Source organism: Haliotis rubra, unplaced genomic scaffold, assembly GCF_003918875.1.
Source record: "Haliotis rubra isolate DU_JTF1 unplaced genomic scaffold, ASM391887v1 Scf628, whole genome shotgun sequence".
Lineage (NCBI taxonomy): Eukaryota > Metazoa > Mollusca > Gastropoda > Lepetellida > Haliotidae > Haliotis > Haliotis rubra.
In genome coordinates, this window is record NW_025767333.1 from 176,697 (window position 1) to 199,566 (window position 22,870).

At 42.7% G+C, this 22,870-nt stretch overlaps 2 protein-coding genes across 2 annotated transcripts; both read left to right on the forward strand.

Annotated features, from left to right (window-relative positions):
* The first annotated feature begins 236 nt into the window (after nt 1-236).
* LOC124256448 (alpha-N-acetylgalactosaminidase-like) lies at nt 237-8,359 on the forward strand. The gene is made up of 6 exons (XM_046690441.1): nt 237-408; nt 1,988-2,162; nt 2,780-2,865; nt 3,682-3,846; nt 4,101-4,298; nt 8,070-8,359. Exons 1-6 carry the CDS (start codon nt 247-249, stop codon nt 8,325-8,327), a joined length of 1,044 nt encoding a protein of 347 aa, XP_046546397.1. The 5' UTR covers nt 237-246; the 3' UTR covers nt 8,328-8,359.
* Nucleotides 8,360-11,140: 2,781 nt separating this feature from the next.
* On the forward strand, nt 11,141-22,094 carry LOC124256424 (alpha-N-acetylgalactosaminidase-like). Its single transcript, XM_046690422.1, has 7 exons — nt 11,141-11,359; nt 14,033-14,207; nt 14,852-15,026; nt 17,856-17,941; nt 18,594-18,758; nt 19,603-19,800; nt 21,760-22,094. Exons 1-7 carry the CDS (start codon nt 11,205-11,207, stop codon nt 22,015-22,017), a joined length of 1,212 nt encoding a protein of 403 aa, XP_046546378.1. The 5' UTR covers nt 11,141-11,204; the 3' UTR covers nt 22,018-22,094.
* The last annotated feature ends 776 nt before the right edge of the window (nt 22,095-22,870 follow it).

The window sequence follows — 22,870 nt, forward strand, 5'->3', positions numbered from 1 at the left end:
GGGGTAGCCTAGTGGTTAAAGCGTTGGCTCGTCACGCCGAAGACCCGAGTTCGAATCCCCACATGGGTACAATGTGTGAAGCCCATTTCTGGTGTCCCCCGCCGTGATGTTGCTGGAATATTGCTAAAAGCGGCGTAAAACCAAACGCAGTCAGTCAGTCAGTCAGTTATTTATGAAAGTCTTAGTGCAAGGCCAATTCTTATTATTATTGACATTCACAAACATAATTCCAGCGAGAAGTTGTTCATGAAAATGGCAGACATTATAGCGGAGGAGGGCTACCGCGAGCTCGGCTACGAATACATCGGCATCGACGACTGCTGGCCCGCCAAATCTCGGGACGCTGACGGCAACCTCGTGGCAGACCCAGAGAGGTTCCCCAACGGAATCCTTGGTCTCTCGCGATATGTAAGAAAAAGATCATGTTAATCCTCTCCTATTGCCTCAAATGGTTTGCTCGCCAGATTATACTTGAATGTTCCACCTTTTCTTATCACAAACAACCATCATGTCCTTGGGTATCTCTCGGTATGTAAGAGTTTATCTGAATCCAAAGCTCAGACTTTCGTATCAATCGTCTTTCCTGTTCCGAATTCCTAAGTGACCCGTGTAATGATGCTGGGGTCTGGAACCTTCCCATTTAAGGAATTAGTTATTCAAAGCCTAGATAAAGTCCAAAGTAAATGTTACGTTTTCTTTGTTTTTTAGAAGTTGTAAAGATGAAGGAAAACCATGTTCTATGGATAGTCAACTTCTTTATTGCAATGAGTTCGACGTTTCGGTGTAGATACTAACAAAGACGTTGACTATCCATAGAACTTGATTTTCCTTCAAATATTACCTCAGATATTCCGAATGGGCAGTCGGAGTGAAGTCGCGAATCAGTAGTCTCTTATCGGAGGCTTCACTCATCAGTGAAGTCTCCCATTCTCCAGTGATAATTTACCAAATTGAACTGAAATCACTAAATGGACCACTGACCGTGACTTGTCTTTGGACCAAGATTTGGATAAACAATTTCTTTATTAAAATCTATGTGACGTTTTGGTGTAGATGCTAACACCGTTATGAAGTGATGTACAGCTCTGTAGGTAAAACATTTATATACATGAGTAAACTTATATTCATACAGTTGACGTAAAGGTGAATGAGTGAGTTTAGTTTTACGCCGTACTAAGTAATATTCCAGCTATATAGCGGCGGTTCTGTAAATAATCGAGTCTGGACCAGACAATCCAGTGATCAACAGCATGAGCATTGATCTATGCAATTCGGATACGATGTGTCAAACAAGTCAGCGAGACTGCCCACCCGATCCTGTTAGTCGCCTTTTACGACAAGCATGGGTTACTGAAGGCCAATATTCTAACCCGGAACTTCACGGGTTTGACGTAAAGGACGTAGCTGATGTACAACGAGTGATGGCTGTTAACACAGTTAGGATCATGTTTACACAACTGCACAAACTCAAGGTCCAAACCCAAACTACACTAAAATATATCACCATCAAATTTTGTTAATTTCTTTTTGAGCCAAGGGCGGTGGGGTAGCCTAATGGTTAAAGCGCTCGCTCGTCACGCCAAAGACCCGGGTTCGATTCCCCACATGGGTACAATGTGTGAATCCCATTTCTGGTGTCCCCCGCCGTGATATTGCTGGAATATTGGTAAAAGCGGCGTAAAACAGTACTCACTCACTCACTCTTTCTGAACCATCATCAAACATGCATGTATACGTTTTTTTCCCCGCACATACTCAGACAATAGGACAAAAAAACATTTCTATAATCGTTTCACTGATGATAAAGTTCTGAAAGAAGTGCATGAATATTTCTAAAATAAGAGGGTAACATATTTTTTGTTGTTCTAGTATATGTACGTCATGCGTCGTACTACAGTATCCGGCACATCCTTACCGTTTTGTACCGTGACCATATAATGCCGTATAACGACACTATGTATTGGATCTGCCATGTTACTTTTCACAGGTACATTCACGCGGGCTAAAACTGGGTATCTATGAAGACGTCGGTACCAAGACGTGCGCAGGGTACCCTGGGAGCCAGGACTACACGAAACAGGACGCCGAGACGTTTGCAAGATGGGAACTAGACTTGCTCAAGTTTGATGGCTGTAACACAGATGTAAACCGCTCGGCAATACGTGAGATATCAAGCAACAGTTTCACCTGAACTTTGTGTATTTAACTACAACATTACGTGTATGGTAACATTTCTTTTAAGGCAAGATTAGAAAATATAGTATTTCTCATGATGTCAAGGGGCCGGTGGGGTAGCCTAATGGTTAAAGCGTTCGCCCCTCACGCCGAAGACCGGGGTTCGAATCCCCACATGGGTACAATGTGTGAAGCCCATTTCTGATGTCCCTGCCGTGATGTTGCTGGAATATTGCTAAAAGCGGCGTAAAACCAAACTCAGTCAGTCATGATGTCAAGACGCCAAACATCATGGTTGGGTAAGGTGTTATCACTGAGTTCAGTGGGTCATTGATATAACGGGTAGCCTTATGGTTAAAGCGTGGTTCTATTTCCCACATGGGTACAATGTGTGAAGACCATTCCTGGTGTCCCACGCCGTGATATTGCTGGAATATTGCTAAAAGCGGCGTAAAACTATACTCACTCAGTCATATAATTTACACAGCTCTTAATGCTAATGGAATCTGTGGGGTTAGTATCTTGGCGTTTTATATTCCGTGGATCTCTAAGTGGGAGTGTGGTGATGTCTGAATGTATTCTTTCATGGAATTGTGTGTTTTAGATTTCCCCTTAATGAGTCAAAGTCTGAACGCGACTGGCAGACCTATCCTCTTTACATGTGAATGGTGGAGTGGAGACCAGACCCAGGTAGGTAAATCTGCAAATTTCCACCACCGGTTTTCACCATGAATTAGGAAATCATTAATGGCTGAACTAACGGTGGCATCACCGTGGAAGGAGGTATTCGTAGAAAATTTTTTATTTTCTGTCGTGTTGGTTTGTTAAAGTAAACATGTCCTACAGTATTTCATTCATTTGTGACAGGACATTTCAACTGTAACACGATCAAAGTCAACTGAGAGTGAGTGAGTGAGTTTAGTTTTACGTCGCACTCAGCAATATTAATATTCTAGCTATATGGTGGCGGTTTGTTTATAATCGAGTCTGGACCAGACAATCCCGTGATCAACAGCATGAGCACCCCATCCCGCTTGTCGCCTCTTACACATATTTATAGATTATACAAATTCGCAAAGAGCTCGGGCTTAGAAAATTTACATACACAATACATGTATATGTATGAGAGAGAGAGAGAGAGAGAGAGAGAGAGAGAGAGAGAGAGAGAGAGAGAGAGAGAGAGAGAGAGAGAGAGAGAGAGAGAGAGAGAGAGAGAGAGAGAGAGAGAGAGAGAGAGAGAGAGAGAGAGAGAGGGGGAGAGAGACACCTCGGACTACGCCTTCATTTCCCAACATGAAATAGATTTTTGTACCACGGTTCATTCCTGTGGTATAGATTTCCTAATTCAACGAAAACAATGAGCTTGGGTATCTGATTGAAGTCATGTTTGTCTTCAGACCTTAAGCCTCTGACTGTGAAGTCACATTTGTCTTGAATCAGCTTTTCATAATATGTCTATGATTAGTTAAAGTGTTCTCCTAACGCTCTTCCTACCTGCGTCCCCAGCACACCCACTACACCCGCAACAGCGAGTACTGCAACAGCTGGAGGACCTTCACCGACGTACTGGACACGTGGCCCTCCGTCCTCTCCATCATCCAACACTACGCCCAGAACGCCGGGGACTTCATCTCCGTATCAGGTCCAGGGTCCATCAACGATCCAGATGAGGTACAACATGCAAATGGTTGACATTACCCAACAGCTCTTTCAAAATACGCTCTAAACATTTTGCTTCATAACTTAATTCACGCAATCCATACTGGCTAGATTATGCCCGTTTCATATCCGAACCTTTACATGAATGTTCTATTGGTATTTTACATCGATGCGCTTGTTATGGTATGTTCAACAAAATGACCCTAAACTGATATATACTGTGACCAATTAAAAAGATGTTTGTATTCGGTACTTTTATCACACAGCTGATCATCGGGGACTTCAGTCTGAGTTACGACCAGGAGAAGTCACAGTTCGGGATGTGGGCGATGTTTGCCGCCCCACTCTACATCTCCGCTGATCTGAGGACCATCAGACCAGAGGCCAAGGCCATTCTACAAAACAAGGGCGTCATCGCCATCAACCAGGACCCACTCGTAAAAGGAGCCAATATGATAAAAGAGGTGGGATGTTTGGAGACGTCAAGGTATAAACGTCTTCTACCAGATAAATACAAAATAAATTCACTCCTTCCGTCAGTACAGATACAATAATTTGAAATGAATAGGACTATAACTTTGATGATCCAGATCCACAAAGCGTTCGTAAAGTTACGACCTGTCGTAACTCTATAGTTTATCATAGGCTACGAATGTCGCAGCGCTACAAACGTTTTGTGATCGGGACGCTGGTACGTTAAATTTACGCTTACTGTTGAAACGAAGCAAGAAATTACCTACGGATTAACATGCTATCTCCACCCACATTTTGTCCTAAGATGAATCCAGCAGTACTCGAACTGGTGGACAGCGCCTTTGCTGTAAGGATTACAAGATATCTGTGACACCATGTAAAGATGGTAAAACGTTGGCCTAAAACCAGAACTAAAATTAGTTATGCCATATGTGTGTATGTGTGTGTGCGTGTGCATGCGCATGCGTGCGTATGTCTACGCATGTGTCCATGTATGTCTCTGTGCCTACGCTTGAGTCTCATGTCTGTATCTATGCCTGTATCACTTGTCCATGTGTTCGTGTAATTGCCTATGCTTCTGTCGGCGTCTTTGTTTGCCTCTTGAACTTTGTGTCCGTGTCTATGTTTGTATGGGCGCATGTCTCTGTATATGTGTCTATCTGTATCTATGTCTGTGTCATTATACATGTCTGTGTCTGTATATGTGTCTATCTGTATCTATGTCTGTGTCATTATACATGTCTGTGTCTGTGTCTGTATATGTGTCTATCTGTATCTATGCCTGTGTCATTATACATGTCTGTGTCTGTGTCTGTATATGTGTCTATCTGTATCTATGTCTGTGTCATTATACATGTCTGTGTCAGTATATGTGTCCATCTGTATCTATGTCTGTGTCATTATACATGTCTGTGTCTGTATATGTGTCTATCTGTATCTATGTCTGTGTCATTATCCCTGTCTGTGTCTGTGTATGTATATGTGTCTATCTGTATCTATGTCTCTGTCATTATACATGTCTGTGTCTGTGTCTGTATATGTGTCTATCTGTATCTATGCCTGTGTCATTATACCTGTCAGTGTCTGTATATGTGTCCATCTGTATCTATGTCTGTGTCATTATACATGTCTGTGTCTGTGTCTGTATATGTGTCTATCTGTATCTATGTCTGTGTCATTATACATGCCTGTCTGTGTCTGTATATGTGTCTATCTGTATCTATGTCTGTGTCATTATACATGTCTGTGTCTGTATATGTCTCTATCTGTATCTATGTCTGTGTCATTATACATGTCTGTGTCTGTGTCTGTATATGTGTATATCTGTATCTATGTCTGTGTCATTATACATGTCTGTGTCTGTATATGTGTCTATCTGTATCTATGTCTGTGTCATTATACATGTCTGTGTCTGTATATGTGTCTATCTGTATCTATGTCTGTGTCATTATCCCTGTCTGTGTCTGTGTATGTATATGTGTCTATCTGTATCTATTACTGTGTCATTATACATGTCGGTGTCTGTATATGTGTCTATATGTATCTATGTCTGTGTCAGTATACATGTCTGCGTCTGTGTCTGTATATGTGTCTATCTGTATCTATATCTGTGTCATTATACATGTCTGTGTCTGTATATGTGTCCATCTGTATCTATGTCTGTGTCTGAGTCTGTATATGTGTCTATCTGTATCTATGCCTGTGTCATTATACATGTCTGTGTCTGTATATGTGTCCATCTGTATCTATGTCTGTGTCATTATACATGTCTGTGTCTGTGTCTGTATATTTGTCTATCTGTATCTATGTCTGTGTCATTATACATGTCTGTGTCTGTATATGTGTCTATCTGTATCTATGTCTGTGTCATTATACATGTCTGTGTCTGTGTCTGTATATGTGTCTATCTGTATCTATGCCTGTGTCATTATACATGTCTGTGTCTGTGTCTGTATATGTGTATATCTGTATCTATATCTGTGTCATTATACATGTCTGTGTCTGTATATGCGTCCATCTGTATCTATGTCTGTGTCTGTGTCTGTATATATGTCTATCTGTATCTATGTCTGTGTCTGAGTCTGTATATGTGTCTATCTGTATCTATGTCTGTGTCATTATACATGTCTGTGTCTGTATATGTGTCTATCTGTATGTATGTCTGTGTCACTATACATGTCTGTTTCTGTGTCTGTATATGTGTCTACCTGTATCTATGTCTGTGTCATTATATATGTCTGTGTCTGTATATGTGTCCATCTGTATCTATGTCTGTGTCATTATACATGTCTGTGTCTGTGTCTGTATATGTGTCTATCTGTATCTATGCCTGTGTCATTATACATGTCTGTGTCTGTATATGTGTCTATCTGTATCTATGTCTGTGTCAATATACATGTCTGTGTCTGTGTCTGTATATTTGTCTATCTGTATCTATGTCTGTGTCATTATACCTGTCAGTGTCTGTATATGTGTCTATCTGTATCTATGTCTCTGTTATTATACCTGTCAGTGTCTGTATATGTGTCCATCTGTATCTATGTCTGTGTCATTATACATGTCTGTGTCTGTATATGTGTCCATCTGTATCTATGTCTGTGTCATTATACATGTCTGTGTCTGTGTCTGTATATGTGTCTATCTGTATGTATGTCTGTGTCATTATACGTGTCTGTTTCTGTGTCTGTATATGTGTCTATCTGTATGTATGTCTGTGTCATTATACGTGTCTGTTTCTGTGTCTGTATATGTGTCCATCTGTATCTATGTCTGTGTCATTATACATGTCTGTGTCTGTGTCTGTATATGTGTCTATCTGTATGTATGTCTGTGTCATTATACGTGTCTGTTTCTGTGTCTGTATATGTGTCTATCTGTATCTATGTCTGTGTCATTATACATGTCTGTGTCTGTATATGTGTCCATCTGTATCTATGTCTGTGTCGTTATACATGTCTGTGTCTATGTCTGTATATGTGTCTATCTGTATCTATGCCTGTGTCATTATACATGTCTGTGTCTGTATATGTGTCCATCTGTATCTATGTCTGTGTCATTATACATGTTTGTGTCCGTGTCTGTATATTTGTCTATCTGTATCTATGCCTGTGTCATTATACATGTCTGTGTCCGTGTCTCTATATGTGTCCATCTGTATCTATGTCTGTGTCATTATACATGTCTGTGTCTGTATATGTGTCCATCTGTATCTATGTCTGTCATTATACATGTCTGTGTCTGTGTCAGTATATGTGTCTATCTGTATCTATGTCTGTGTCATTATACATGTCTGTGTCTGTATATGTGTCCATCTGTATCTATGTCTGTGTCATTATACATGTCTTCGCCTGTATATATGTCTATCTGTATGTCTGTGTACGTGTGAATGCATGTATTGATATATACTGATAGAAATAAATAAAAGAACACGGGAAAATTCAAGCGTTCCTTTAATGGTTTCCAGTTTTCATCACTACAGCGATATTCAAAGCTGGTGATGAAAACTGGAAAATATTAAAGGATTACTTGAATTTTCCTGTGTTCCTTTATTTGTTCCTCTCAGTAAATATGTGTCTATCTGTATGTATGTGTATGTATATGTCTGTATATGTGTCTATCTGTGTCTATGTCCATGTCATTGTCGATGTCTTTGTCTGTGCTTGTGTGCCAGTCTATGTCGGTTCCTGTACCGATGCCTTTTTGCATGGGTCTGTCTGCACGAAGCGCTCATAAATGACCTTTCCCTTTCCTGTTGATTGCAGATTCAAAACGTTCAGGTCTGGCTGAAGCCTTTGGTCAAACCCGGAAGTTATGCAGTTGCGTTCTTCAACCCAAACTCTGATGAAACACCAACCCGCATGTCCTTGACCCTGGCGGATATCACACTGACCAATCAGAACGGCTATAACGTTACTGACGTGTTTGATGACGTCAGTATGGGAATGTTCAAGCCGAGTGGTCAGTTCAATGTGACTGTCAACCCAACGGGAATTGTGCTGGTCAAGGCGGTTCCTCTTTGAATTTGTCTTCATTCTACTTTTAATAAATATATATTTTATTTGAAAGTTTTGTTAATTGTAAAGCAGTGTACAGGACGCCAACTATCACTATGATGTTTAGTGTAGAGACGGTTCTTTGCCAACCTTCTGCGAGCGAACGCTTTAACCACTAGGCTACCCTACCACCCCTGTTTATGAGCAAGTCCTGCAAATCCCTTACTGTGACACCTCTGGAGCAGTTGAAGCAACGTTGTTTTAGAAAGAACGGTTGTATCGATAGAGGCTACCAGGGTAAGCGACGACGTGAGGGTCACTCTTGGGCAGCATATGGGCTATACTGACTGGTCAGTTTCGACCCATCGAGTCCCTTGCTTGCCTCTCTTCTGGTTGTCCGCGATCTTCTCGCTGTCTGCCGGCCCTGCCCTATTTCCCTGTCATGCTTGCCTTTAAAGGCAGATGAACGACTTTCTGCATTTATCATGGACATACTCTATGAAGGTCGGCAGTTATCATGGACATAATCCACGAAGGTCGGCAATTTTCATAGACATAATCTACGAAGCTCGGCAGCTCTCATGGACATACTCTGCTTAGCTGATCATATTTTAAAGAGTTTGTTATATACTACAAACACAAAATATGGGAACACCCTAAAATATGATAATCATATATAAACTGAAACGTGGTGAAGTCATTTACACTCTAAGGTAAATGCAACTTTTTGTGTGCTTAATAGGCACTTTAAACGACATGTTGGAACATACAGTGAAGCAACTGATTCAATATTCGTTGAGTTTGAGTGAAATGAAACATTGTTAAAAACAGCGAAAAACAAGGTGCTGAAACACACCAGCACCATGTTTGATTCAAACACCCAAACACAACAGCCTAGTGCATGTGGAAGACAGACTTCCCATGCATTAGTTGCATTTACCTTAGAGTATAAACGACCTCACCACGTTTCAGTTTATATACGACTGTCAGATTTTAGGGTGTTCCCATATTTTTGTTTGTAATATGTGTCTGACAAGTGTGAACGACAATAGTGTCACAATATTGTTTGTAGTATGTGTCTGACAAGTGTGAACGACAATAGTGTCACAATATTGTTTACTCGGTAAACTGGAGCAGACATTTGTGAGTTTCATTTTTTGCAAATTGTCCTCAGCCTCAGCGGATAGAGATGCAGGTATACGTGTATGAAAAAAGGAACAGAAAGCTACTTAAGATACACTATCACCTTGATATTTAACCCTGACCTTGACATTTAACCATGACGTTATCAATACTCCGCCATGATGAAACGCACGCATCAGCTGGTTATAAATCAAGGTCGTCTGTAGTTCATGGTTCAATATCTTTCTTAGTATGCGGGTGAATGTCTCGTAGATAAGTCCTTCTACATGTCAGTCAAATCCTATACATTTGCATTCTTGGCCTTTATATATCTGTATGTATCAGTTTGATCAACTGATGAAATCTTGCATTAACTGGACACTGCATACATGAGCATTTGTCTTCTTCAGTACTTGTGTTCCATGCTGTTGGTTGTTTATTGTTAGAGCTGCACTCAGCAATATTACGGCTATATGGCGGCGGTGTGGAAATAATTGAGTCTAGCATAAACAATCCAGTGATCAACATCATGAGCATCATTCGACGCAAATTGGATACGATGACACACTCGCTGTCGTCGCCATTCGAAATTTTACCAGCGCTTCTATAAGTTGCTGCCACTAAAGCAGACTTACTGACTGACTGACTGAGTTTGGTTTTATGCCGCTTTTAGCAATATTCCAGCAACATCACGGCGGGGGACACCAGAAATGGGCTTCACACATTGTGCCCATGTGGGGATTCGAACCCGGGTCTTCGGCGTGACGAGCCAACGCTTTAACCATTAGGCTACCCCACCGCCCCTAAAACAGACTTAAGAACTGCGACATAAGAACGTCATAAAGCCAGACAAGCTAAAAACGTCGGTCGTTTGTCTGGTTGTTTACAGGCCACAGTCACGTGGCAGGTGTACGTGCTTCGTCGGGCTGTAGATACTCACACCTGTTGTTAATTTTGAGAGGGGCGGTGAGGTAGCCCATCAGTTAAAGTGTTCGATCGTCAAGGTCCGGGTTCAGTTTCCCACATGGGTACAATATGTGAAGCCCAGTTCTGGTGTCCCCCCGCCGTGATATTGCTGGAATATTGCTAAAAGCGGCGTAAGACCTAACTCACACTCACTCACTCACTCACTCACTGTTAATTCACTGTGCTTACGCTTTCCTGACAATGATGGATGGGCAGTATGAGGTTAGGCAGGCGCTGACAAGGACTTGCGGGCGGTATGAAGAGCCCTTCAACCATTGTGATCTAAAGATGATGATCAGCAACATGACAACGCTGCTGTAGCCATATGACTATGGAAAGCATGTGGTCGCCGTGTATTTAAAAAAAAGTTACAAAGTAGGATATTGACGAAGAGTTTATCAAATAGAAGCGACTAAACCCTGTCCACATCCATAAGAAATATCTGCTAAGAACAGGGTCGGTCGTCCATCTCCGACAATATCATGAGTATGTGGGATCAGGCTAAAACGGCCCCATGACAAAACGGTCCCAATTTTGCTTTGCTAAAACGGCCCCAAATTGGCTAAAACGGCCCCTGTATGTATGTTATGCAGCTCTCCGTATCAAACCCGCGAATTCCAGTTCTGCATAATTATTGTTTATCAACTTTATCACACACAGCAACTGTCACACAGATGATATATTCACAAGAACATAGTACTGGGACTGTTGTATTGTCACGCGCATTATCTTACCTGATACGTTTATCTGTTGCCACAGCTTATAAAGGGCAGTGGTCGTTGGTGAGCTGCTGAGCCTTTCTTACGACTGGTGAAGATGGCAGGTGTTGGTCTACTGATATTGTTGAGTGTCCTTGGGGTGTCCAGGGCTTTGAACAACGGCCTCGCCCTGACCCCGCCCATGGGTTTCCTTGACTGGGAGAGGTTCCGGTGTAACACGGACTGTGTCAATGACCCCGATAACTGCATCAGGTACGTGTTGTAACTGGGGTAGTGTCCTTGTGGTCACTGAAAGAATCTTTAAAGAATATAGCTTTTTGTGGTCACCATCTTTAAAAACACTATATCACACCAGACCTCTTTAGAACTAGATAATGCATTTCTCTCAATACCACTAACTATCAACTCTCAGGGAAGCTACCATAGAAGTTATTCCCCCAAAAATTACGCATTTAGATCACAATATTAAATTAAAATGTTCGAATGACTTAATGCAACGTTGAATTAAATCGACTCTCGCTCCCTCTACCGGCCAAACGTTATATCAAGCGAACCCCATAGAGTTATGTCCCTTGGAGCGCTCTTTACGAATATCCTACGCACAACTAGTGATTGAAACCAGTTCGAGAAACACCGACAACACCGCGTGCGACAGTTTTCGATGTACGAAGCAATTGCTTACATTCCATATATGGCAAGTGTTCTCTGTTTGGAAGCTGTTCGCGTCGAAGTTTCAATTATCGATTTCAGGCAAGGCGTTAGGCATAGTACGTCTTCATTGCATCAATAGGAAGCTGAAGTGAGTGTATATGCTCCAATACAGCCCAAACTATTGTCGAAAATGTGTGACATTGTACCTATAAAAGAATTGATCATCATTCTTTTTACCTAAAGCTGAATGAAATGTGTAAGTAATTATTCGTTGAACTACACATACAGTTTCAGGTTCTCTCTTTATGAAAAGAAGATTAAATATATTTCTGATGCTTTGAAACCTAAACACAACTTAACAGATGCTGACGTTCTGGAAATGTGTCGTTAATGAAAAACGTTCTGGTCCATCTACGACTGGCGATTTGAAGCGATTAGATTCGCTAGATCATCATTCATGAAGAATGGTGGTCAGTCAGCATTTGATGTCTATGACAATATACCTCCCAAAGGTACCTACAAAGAAAGAATAATTTCTAGTTGTAGAAATGTAGAGAGGAATGTCAGTCCTGTTCAACCGAATACCTTCATGTTCGCCATAAAGGATTCTTTACTACTCACTGTTTGTAACTCCCATATCCAAATCCAAGTTAAAACAACAAATAGTTCAATTTGGAAACCCAAATTTTGCCTGAATAAGTTGTTTGTAAAAGCATGTTATAACAGGCCTTTGGATACCTTACATTCGGCAAATATAATGATCTAATCAAGATGTAATGGAACAATTAAATGCAAAATAGACAAAGGGTATCTGCCATATTCACATATTGACATTGAGGCGTCGTGATCCATCATGACCTTTTATCAGACCCTAAAGATGACCTATCAATGACTATCAGATACCAAACTGGATTACATATTTGGTTTATCTTCATCGCTGTTCAAGGGCACAAGCAGTGGTTTGTCTTGACCTTCAGCCCCTGATCCCAGCCTATCACAGATGGTGGTCACAGCTCTTAACCTGAATTCACACGTTGCACTCTTTAGAGCATGTGGTCAGTGATCGATGATTCCACCGTAGTGGACAGCCATGATTGTACTTTTCGGCACCCAAACACGGCTTATCGCTCTTGCAACAACCCTGATTGTAGGCTCCACCAGTCAGCCATGATAGTTGTAGGCTCCATCTAACAACCTTTATTGTAGACTCGGGTACTTAACCATGCTTGTTGGCTCAATCAGACAGCCTTGACTGTAAGCTCCTGCAGACAACTATTGTAGGCTGCATCAAACAACCATGATTGCAGGGCTCAGCACAGAATCATGACTGTAGGTTCAAGCAAACAACCATGATTGTAGGGCTCAGCACAGAATCATGACTGTAGGTTCAAGCAAACAACCATGATTGTAGGGCTCAGCACAGAATCATGACTGTAGGTTCAAGCAAACAACCATGATTGCAGGGCTCAGCACAGAATCATGACTGTAGGTTCAAGCAAACAACCATGATTGTAGGGCTCAGCACAGAATCATGACTGTAGGTTCAAGCAAACAACCATGATTGTAGGGCTCAGCACAGAATCATGACTGTAGGTTCAAGCAAACAACCATGATTGTAGGGCTCAGCACAGAATCATGACTGTAGGTTCAAGCAAACAACCATGATTGTAGGGCTCAGCACAGAATCATGACTGTAGGTTCAAGCAAACAACCATGATTGTAGGCTCAGCACAGAATCATGACTGTAGGTTCAAGCAAACAACCATGATTGTAGGGCTCAGCACAGAATCATGACTGTAGGTTCAAGCAAACAACCATGATTGTAGGGCTCAGCACAGAATCATGACTGTAGGTTCAAGCAAACAACCATGATTGTAGGGCTCAGCACAGAATCATGACTGTAGGTCGCTGCAAACAATCATGATTGTAGGCTTCATTCAACAACACTTGTTGCAGGCTCATTCAAACAACCTTTATTGTGTAAAGTCCATTTCAGGTCTCCCCCACCGTGATATTCCTGGGATATTGCTAAAAAGGCGTAAAACCCAACTCACTCAGTCACTATAAGCTAAGTGGTATTGAAAGTTGAGCCTTGAGTCTGTTAGGTAAAACATGTGTGAGAAAATGTGGGGTATATGTGAGGTGTGGCCTGCGGGTTGGGGGATGGGTGGGAAGCTGGGATTTGGGCAGAAAGTATGGGGGTGAGAAAGTATGTTCGCCTATTAATACGTGATCTATAATTTTTAACTTATCACAATAAACAATAACTTTCAGTGAGAGGTTGTTCATGAAGATGGCAGACATTATAGCGGAGGAGGGCTACCGTGAGCTCGGCTACGAATACATCGGCATCGACGACTGCTGGCCCTCCAAATCTCGGGACGCTGACGGCAACCTCGTGGCAGACCCAGAGAGGTTCCCAAACGGAATCCTCGGTCTCTCTCGTTATGTAAGAAATAATTCATGTTAACTCTCTCCTGCTGCCTCGAATGCTTTGCTCGCAAGATTATACTTGAATGTTCCACCTTTTCTTATCACATACAACAATCATGTCCTTAGGTAACCGGGTCATTGCCGTGGCACGTCGACCTATGCACGGCTCGCACGTGACATATCATATAAAGATGGGTATCAGTGTCGGGTGCCCGTGTCGGGTGCGCGTGTCTGCAGCTAATAGGGCTTCGGTCCTGCCCAGCTGAGACGTACGATGTACATATGCTACACATATTCCTTAGGCAAGTGACTGTTTGAAATATGCCCCCGTTCACCAAGCAGCCAGTGGGTACCCGGTAGGACGAGATCATTTAGTGACTGTTAATTATTTAGCCCTGACATTTTGCGTCGTAATCTCAACATTCGCATTAAACAAATATTTCAAACTGGACGTACACGATATTTATCTGATAATTGATCAGATGAAATAGTTTAACAAATGGTAAAACCTTTTTGTCTGGAAACTATGACGCAGATAATGGACTGTGAACAGTACTTAACGTCGCATCAGCAATTTTCTAAGTATTACAACACTGTCACGGAATTGTAAATAGCATAAAAGTTGCACAGCTGTTGATGATGATAAAATACTCTTCACAGGTACATGCACGCGGGCTAAAACTGGGTATCTATGAAGACGTCGGTACCAAGACGTGCGCAGGGTACCCTGGGAGCCAGGACTACACGAAGCAGGACGCCGAGACGTTTGCAAGATGGGAACTAGACTTGCTCAAGTTTGATGGCTGTAACACTAACACAAACGAATCGGCAATACGTAAGATATGTCAAATACCTGTGGAATGAATATTAATTCTCACTGAATCCTATCTACCTATGCATCTAAAAAACGTGAAGAACCCCCGGTAATATTTACAAAGTTGTATATGTTTCGGCTTACATCAGTGGTGTGCACGCACAGTCCGTTGGTAAAGCTGCATGTGCTTTGTAAGATCATGTCTTGATCACAAGTAAAAACAAAAAGACAGTTTTCTTCATCGGTTCAATAATGGATAGGACACAATACACAAATCATCTGATTTGGTTAAAAATATTACTTGTTACAAGCCCGTGCCTAGTAAAATCCAGTAGGGCCAGTCTCCGACTTGTTAAGTAACGCACGATTATGGCCTGATAAAAATGTTCATCATATTAATGATGAAACCCGTGTCTACATTCAGATTTCGGACTAATGAATTGTTTTGTGGGCTAGTAACTTTCATGCATAGCTAGCCGCTTTGGCTAGCAAAATTTGGAAACTATTTCGCACTCTGGTTACAAGTAGTGAGCTAGGGTTAGAATCAGGCAACGTCGCGTGTATGAGATGAACGTTGTACAATCACTATCTAGTGTACCCTCCACGTGTTTAAGTAACTGTCTGTACCATACGTCGCATACCCCCGTCAGTCGTCTCATCGGTTGCAGAGGAATCTGTCGCCATCCTTGGTGCAAAGCTGCTTCTAACGCAGAATTTGAACAGGCGGTACACGTGATTGTGTTCGTCGCCCGTCCTAAATGAGTGAGTGAGTAAGTTAAGTTTAGTTTGACGCCGCACACAGCAATATTCTAGTTATATGGCAGCGGCCTGTAAATAATCGGGATTGGATCAGACAATCCAGTGATCAGCAGCATGAGCTTTGATTTACTCAAATGGGATAAGATGACATGTGTCAACCAAGTCAGCAAGTCTGACCACCCGATCTCGCTAGTCGCCTCTTACAACAAGCATGGGTTACTGAAGATCAATTGTAAACCAAAAGTCACCGTGTTCTTTAATCTGATTGGTATCGATTACCGAAATTGCAGACAGTTCATTGCGTATTGACACGTACAAATATCGCACACAATTGTATTGCTGACCTCACAAATGAGCAGTTCCAGACGCTACCATGGGAACCATCTAAAACGGCCAGCTGATGAAACTTCACTGCTGTACCCGTACTCGATGTCAATGAGTGCAGACAGTAAAACCAATGTGGGCCTTTAGGTTTACTTTTGTGTCTACAATGTCGATAAACATCATGTTTAAAAAGAGAGTGAGAGAGTTAAACAGACCTAACGCCGTCGGTTCCAAAGCAATTCCCGTGCTTCAAATACTCAATAACACCGGAAATTGGCCAACATGATGTTGTTTTCCTAATTCAAACCCGGATCTTCACGGGTCGTCCCAAATGAGCTCCAAAGGGTTGAGGTCTGGACTCATGGCGGGCAGGTGAGTCACTGCATTAATCTGAATGAAAGCCGTCACTGAACGAGAACTGTCACCTATAAATACGGGTCTTGTAGACAGAGGATGAATTTCAAGATGGTACAACAACTGGATGCAGGACTCCCTGCATAGACTGATCACCCGTCGAATTCCGAAGTATTGTCACCAAGTCAAGTCTACAATCATCAAATAAACACCCCCACATCATAACGGAACCCCCCAAAAGGCAACAGTTGGTTGAATGTTGTTTTGCTGCAAATGCTATATTTCATTGCCTCCATACTCTCAAGCGTCCATCGGTTACATGAATTGGGAATCGGCTTTCGTCAGACCAATGTCTCAAGTCCTCATACTGGAGCCTTCTCGTGGGTCTGACGTCAGATCTGTCGTCACGATCTGACATCACCCTTAGTTGACCAGAATGTGGGCGATCCTTCACCTCTTTGGTTTCTGAACTGAATAGTGACTGAACATTCTAACCCATGCAGGATTCGTGTTGAACAAACTACACTCGTGAGACCCGTGAAGATCCGGGGTAGAAAATAGGTCTGCAGCAACCCATGCTTGCCACAAAAGGCGACTTTGCTTGCCGTAAGAGGCAATTAACGGGATTGGGTGGTCAGGCTCGCTGACTTGGTTGACACATGTCATCGGTTCCCAATTGCGCAGATCGATGCTCATGCTGTTGATCACTGGATTGTCTGTTTACAGACCGCTGCCATATAGCTGGAATATTGCTGAGTGTGGCGTAAAACTAAACTCACTCACTCACTCACACTCGTGAAATTCGCTTCTGGACATGCTCCCACAGGGTGTTTAGGAGACTTTTCCATCAAGTACACTTGCAAAAATTCTTAAATAAACATTATTATCATTATACACAAGCTGAACTTGAACATGCGTCTGTTAGCGGTTTACATACTTGCGGGTGCTTAACTTTATTCCACTTTTTCCAGGTGTATATTATAGATATACTCTTCAGGTCACGCGTTGTCACGTGAGATTCTAAAATACCCTTTCCTTACTTACTGTGTCAATCCGTGTGGTTCAAGGGTGAGTGAGTGGTTCGGGGTTTAATACCGCTTTGAATAATATACCCATTATAGCACGGCTGGTCTGGAGGACAACTCGAACTGATCAACGATGTGATCAACATGCATTGTGACGTAGTATGGAATGACGTCACAGAATATCATCGTGTAGATGATGTTGACTCCGTTTTAGATGAAACCTTCATCACAGTTAAACACTGATAAATGAAGTCGTATGTAAATCATCTTATTGATTTAACCAATTTGTAACCCACCCCATGCACTTGATCTTTACCATGCCCATTTACTACTGCCTGTGTTTGTTTTCTTTGCCATTTCCGAGTGAAAGTCTAATTGCCTGTTTCAGATTTCCCCTTAATGAGTCAAAGTCTGAACGCGACTGGCAGACCTATCCTCTTTACATGTGAATGGTGGGATGGAGACCAGACCCAGGTAGTTAAATCTGAAATTTCCACCACCGGTTTTCAAACCGCAAAACAATCTATGTTTTAAGCAGTATAACTGACTTCCGTATTACTGCGCCTTTTCCAACGGAACTGCATCTCTCTCTGTCATTGTCGTCAGACATATTGAAAAACACCCTGATCGGTTACAAAATAAAGGTGAGGCTATTAAATGCATGTGTGATAAAGTATTTAATTTGGACGAAGGAATATTGTCAATGACTCTACCCGTGTTTACAACTTTCACGAAAGTTGTAAACGCCTACGTCACTTCCGGCTATCCCTACATATCGTGCTCAAATGCAACCCTACCATATTGCCACGATTTATTTTTCTCATGGTAATCTGTACACATTTGGCGGCCAAATGATACGCATAGTTCAAATGTTTGAAACATAGACCTCGGATAACATTTAGGGGTACGTTCTTTTCTTAGCATGAATAAATCTGGGAAATACGGTTGCTTCGTGCGGTGTATATTACCAAGTTTGACCACATCAGTGACACTGAGTCTCCATCAGTAAAGCCACATTTGTTTTCAGATTAGGAAAGAAACTACTGTCAAACTGCTGAATTATATTTTGAAAATATGCTTGATTATGCTTATTCTTCTAATGCTTTTTGCGCCTGCGTTTTTCCAGCACTCCCACTACACCCGCAACAGCGAATACTGCAACACCTGGAGGATCTTCAACGACTTGGAGGACACCTGGACCTCAATCCTGAGCATCATCCAACACTACGCCCAGAACGAAGGGGACTTCATCTCCGTATCAGGCCCAGGGTCCCTCAACGATCCAGATGAGGTAATTGAGAAGAATAAGCATTAATTGACATGGTAATACATCTTATCACTGTCATTCCTGACATATCGTCCATGTCGTTGTCTCTAACCTTCACCAAAACGTGAGGTTCCGGGTTAGAATTGATCTTCACTAACCCATGCTTGTCGTAAAAGGCAACTAACGTGATCGGGTGGTCAGACTCGCTGACCTGGTTGACACAGACCATCGTATCCCAATTGCGTAGATCAATGCCCATGCTGTTGATCACTAGATTGTCTGGTCCAAAATCGATTATTTACAGACCGCCGCCATATAGCTGGAATAGTATACTAAAATTAAACTCACTCACTGTTACAGCGAGAGATATAATGTGCAAACAGGGATTAAAATAATCTGTATAATAGCTGGAATAGTGCGGCGTAGAACTAAACTCACTGACTCAAACCTTCATTACATCCAGTTATTTTTACCTTTTCTTTCTCCTTTGCATAATCTCATTCCTTCCAGTTTCTTGCACAATGTCCTTTCCTCTGTTTCATCCTGTTTAACTCTCTTTTCTTTACGTCAATATTCATTCTTCGTCCTCTCCCATAGGTTTAGCTCTGTTCATATCTCTTCTCTTCTTGCTCTCTTCCCATACTGGCCTTCCATTTTTCACTCACCTGCCCCTTTAACACTACAGCTGTTGAGAAAGTTGATGCAGCTTCTTTAATGAAACATTTTAAGATGGAGTGCATGTAGTTGAACATCAATATCTGATTGCGCAAAAAATGATTTAAAAAGCACATCAGGAGTCGATTTCAATTGCTCTGGACTAGCGCATCGCAAATGGCCATATGTTGACTGACGACCGATCGTGTTACAGCTGGTCATCGGCGACTTTGGTCTGAGTTATGACCAGGAGAGGGTTCAGTTCGGGATGTGGGCGATGTTTGCCGCCCCACTCTACATCTCTGCTGATCTGAGGACCATCAGACCACAGGCCAAGGCCATTCTACAAAACAGGAACGTCATTGCCATCAGCCAAGACCCACTTGTAAAGGGAGCTAAAATGATAAAAGAGGTGAGTTATTCAAGGCCTAGTGAATAGTTTTTCTACCCACATCACAGATCTCATCAATCCTCGTACACTTGACCTATGTCACACATACCACTGGAGGACGGATGGGCAGCAATGTCGTGGACATGCTAAGAAATTTATCGTAAACGGTGAACACAGGATCCGACTGAAAATTGTTTGTTCTTGTCAACATAACGAAGACTAGGGACATAGTACTCTCAAAACATAACGAGGTCAATCTATGAACACAAAGGTACCCAATACCGGTCTAGCCTCACCCCGTCCCGATCAGTCCTTACCTCGTCTTGTCGTAAGGGGGGCGTCAGTTCAGACCTCGCACTGTATGTAGCCCCAGTTGTCTGGCCGGACCTCGCCCTAGGCCTGTAGTCCCACTCTCGTCTTCCCGGACCTCGCCCTGTGACCCCAGCCTGGTCTTCCAGGACCTCGCCCTGTGGCCCCAGTCTGGTCTGGCTGGACCTCTCCCTGTGGCACCAGTCTGGTCTTCCGGACCTCGCCCTATGGCCCCAGTCTCGTCATGTCAGACCTCGCCCTGTAGCCCCAGTCTGGTCTTCCGGACCTCGCCCTGTGGCCCCAGTCTGGTCTGGCTGGACCTCGCCCTGTGGCCCCAGTCTCGTCATGTCAGACCTCGCTCTGTGGCCCCAGTCTGGTCTTGCTGGACCTCGCCCTGTGGCCCCAATCTGGTCAGGCCGGACCTCGCCCTGTGGCCCCAGTCTCGTCATGTCAGACCTCGCTCTGTGGCCCCAGTCTGGTCTTGCTGGACCTCGTCCTGTAGCCCCAGTCTGGTCTTCCGGACCTCGCCCTGTGGCCCCAGTCTGGTCTGGCTGGACCTCGCCCTGTGGCACCAGTCGCGTCATGTCAGACCTCGCTCTGTGGCCCCAGTCTGGTCTTGCTGGACCTCGTCCTGTAGCCCCAGTCTGGTGTGCCCGGACCTCTGCCTGTGGCCCCAGTCTGGTCAGACCAAGGTCGGGCCCTCGGTTCCATCGTTTTCGCAGAATGACCTCGTCATTAGTAGTTAAGTTTTGGGAGTATAACGTAGGTAGTGCTTGAACAGATTGAAATATACATATACAGTATATAAAATATTTATAACGAACTGACGGATGTAACGAGCTGCATTTGGGTGCCAGGCACCTGCTGTATATTTTAGTTGAAATGCGTGTAACACACTAGGGTTATACTGAACAGAAACATTGGTGGTCCCTCGTTATAAGCGTAGTTTACTGTATAAGGACACGTTAATTTCTCAGCATGTCCATGAGTGATGCATCCTTGTATCATCTTCTTGATATCCCGGGCGGTGGGGTAGCCTAGTGGTTAAAGCGTTCGCTCCTCACGCCGAAGACCCGGGTTCGATTCCCAGCATGGGTACAATGTGTGAAGCCCATTTCTGGTGTCTCCCGCTGTGATATTGCTGGAATATTGCTAAAAGCTCACTCTTGATATCCCGATCTGATTAAATACGAATAGGACTGTAGGAAATGTTTAAAACGTTTACAATTACAACAGCGTAAACGTAATTGGCCGAAACAAGTTGTCCTATATCATTTTTGGAATTGACTGGACATGTTTAGCTTGAGAAGTGTAGCGTGGTCAAGGAAGTTGTGAGATGACGAGGCTTTGTGACGGTGTCGAATATAGAGGACAGGCAACGACAAAATCACTGGCTTCGGTTGATTGATCACAAAGCACTGAACAAGAGAGTAAAACTATGTGGTGCATGGAAAAGATTGATTTTAAAAATAGGCAACAGCGAATCAAATGCAATAGTCACATGATGCAGAATCTGAAGTGAATGCGTTTTCATTAACATTACGCATCTTAGTATACGGACGCACATTTATGATCATTATGACTTCCATGTATTATTCTGTGAATTGTACATATGTACAATGCACACACGTAATATCCAAGTATATTTTCTTTGCATTTTTTGCATTGCAGATTCAAAACGTGCAGGTCTGGCTGAAGCCTTTGGTCAAACCCGGAAGTTATGCAGTAGCTTTCTTCAACCCAAACTCTGCTGGCACGCCAACGCGCATGTCCTTGACCCTGGCCGATATCACACTGACCAATCAGAACGGCTATAACGTTACTGAAGTGTTTGATAACGTCGGTATGGGAATGTTCAAGCCGAGTGGTCAGTTCAATGTGACTGTCAACCCAACAGGAATTGTTCTGGTCAAGGCGGTTCCTCTTTAATATGCATAACAAAAGACCATATTATCTCACTGATGTTTAAAGCATTTTTATATAAGTAATAAATGCTTTGATGAGTTGATACTGTTTTTGTACATTACAAGACCCTATATACATATTACATTTAATGTAGACGATACAATGGTTTCTTTAGACCACAGTACATGCAAACGTTCGATGACGTAGTGTAACACACACACACACACACACACACACACACACACACACACGAAACAGCTGATAAGGAAATAGAAACTTCTTTGCGGAGGCTGCACAGTGCCCATGTTAACAAGGTCCCGTTAACAACCGCCTATTTGGGGACAGATGAACCATTTAACCATCTCTAGGGCTGGAGACGCTGTTGGCCTCACGGAGACTTTGTTTGAACTGCTGACGTGTAACCTCTGATTAGAATAAATGAATATAGTTTTACGTCGCTTTTAGCAATATTCCAGCAATATCAAAGATGGGCTTTACACATTGTACCCATGTGGGGAATCGAACCCGGGTCTTCGGCGTGACGAGCGAACGTTTTAACCACTAGGTACCCCTACTAGGTAGTATTTCTAAATACGTGTAGTAATAATGAAAGTGCAATACCTTGTTAAATAAATGCATTATACATGTAAACAACTGTCACAGCCGTGGACATGCGATTGATACAAATGGACACGGTTCAATGAAAATGTGCTGTGAAACTAATACAGATAACGACAGACATCTTTTATATTCATCGACCTCCTCCGTGGTGTAGTGGGTAGAGCGTCCGCCCGAAGAACGGAAGGTCGCGGGTTCGATCCCCGACCGCGTCATACCAAAAGACGTTAAAATATGGTACTTGTTGGTCCCTGCCTGG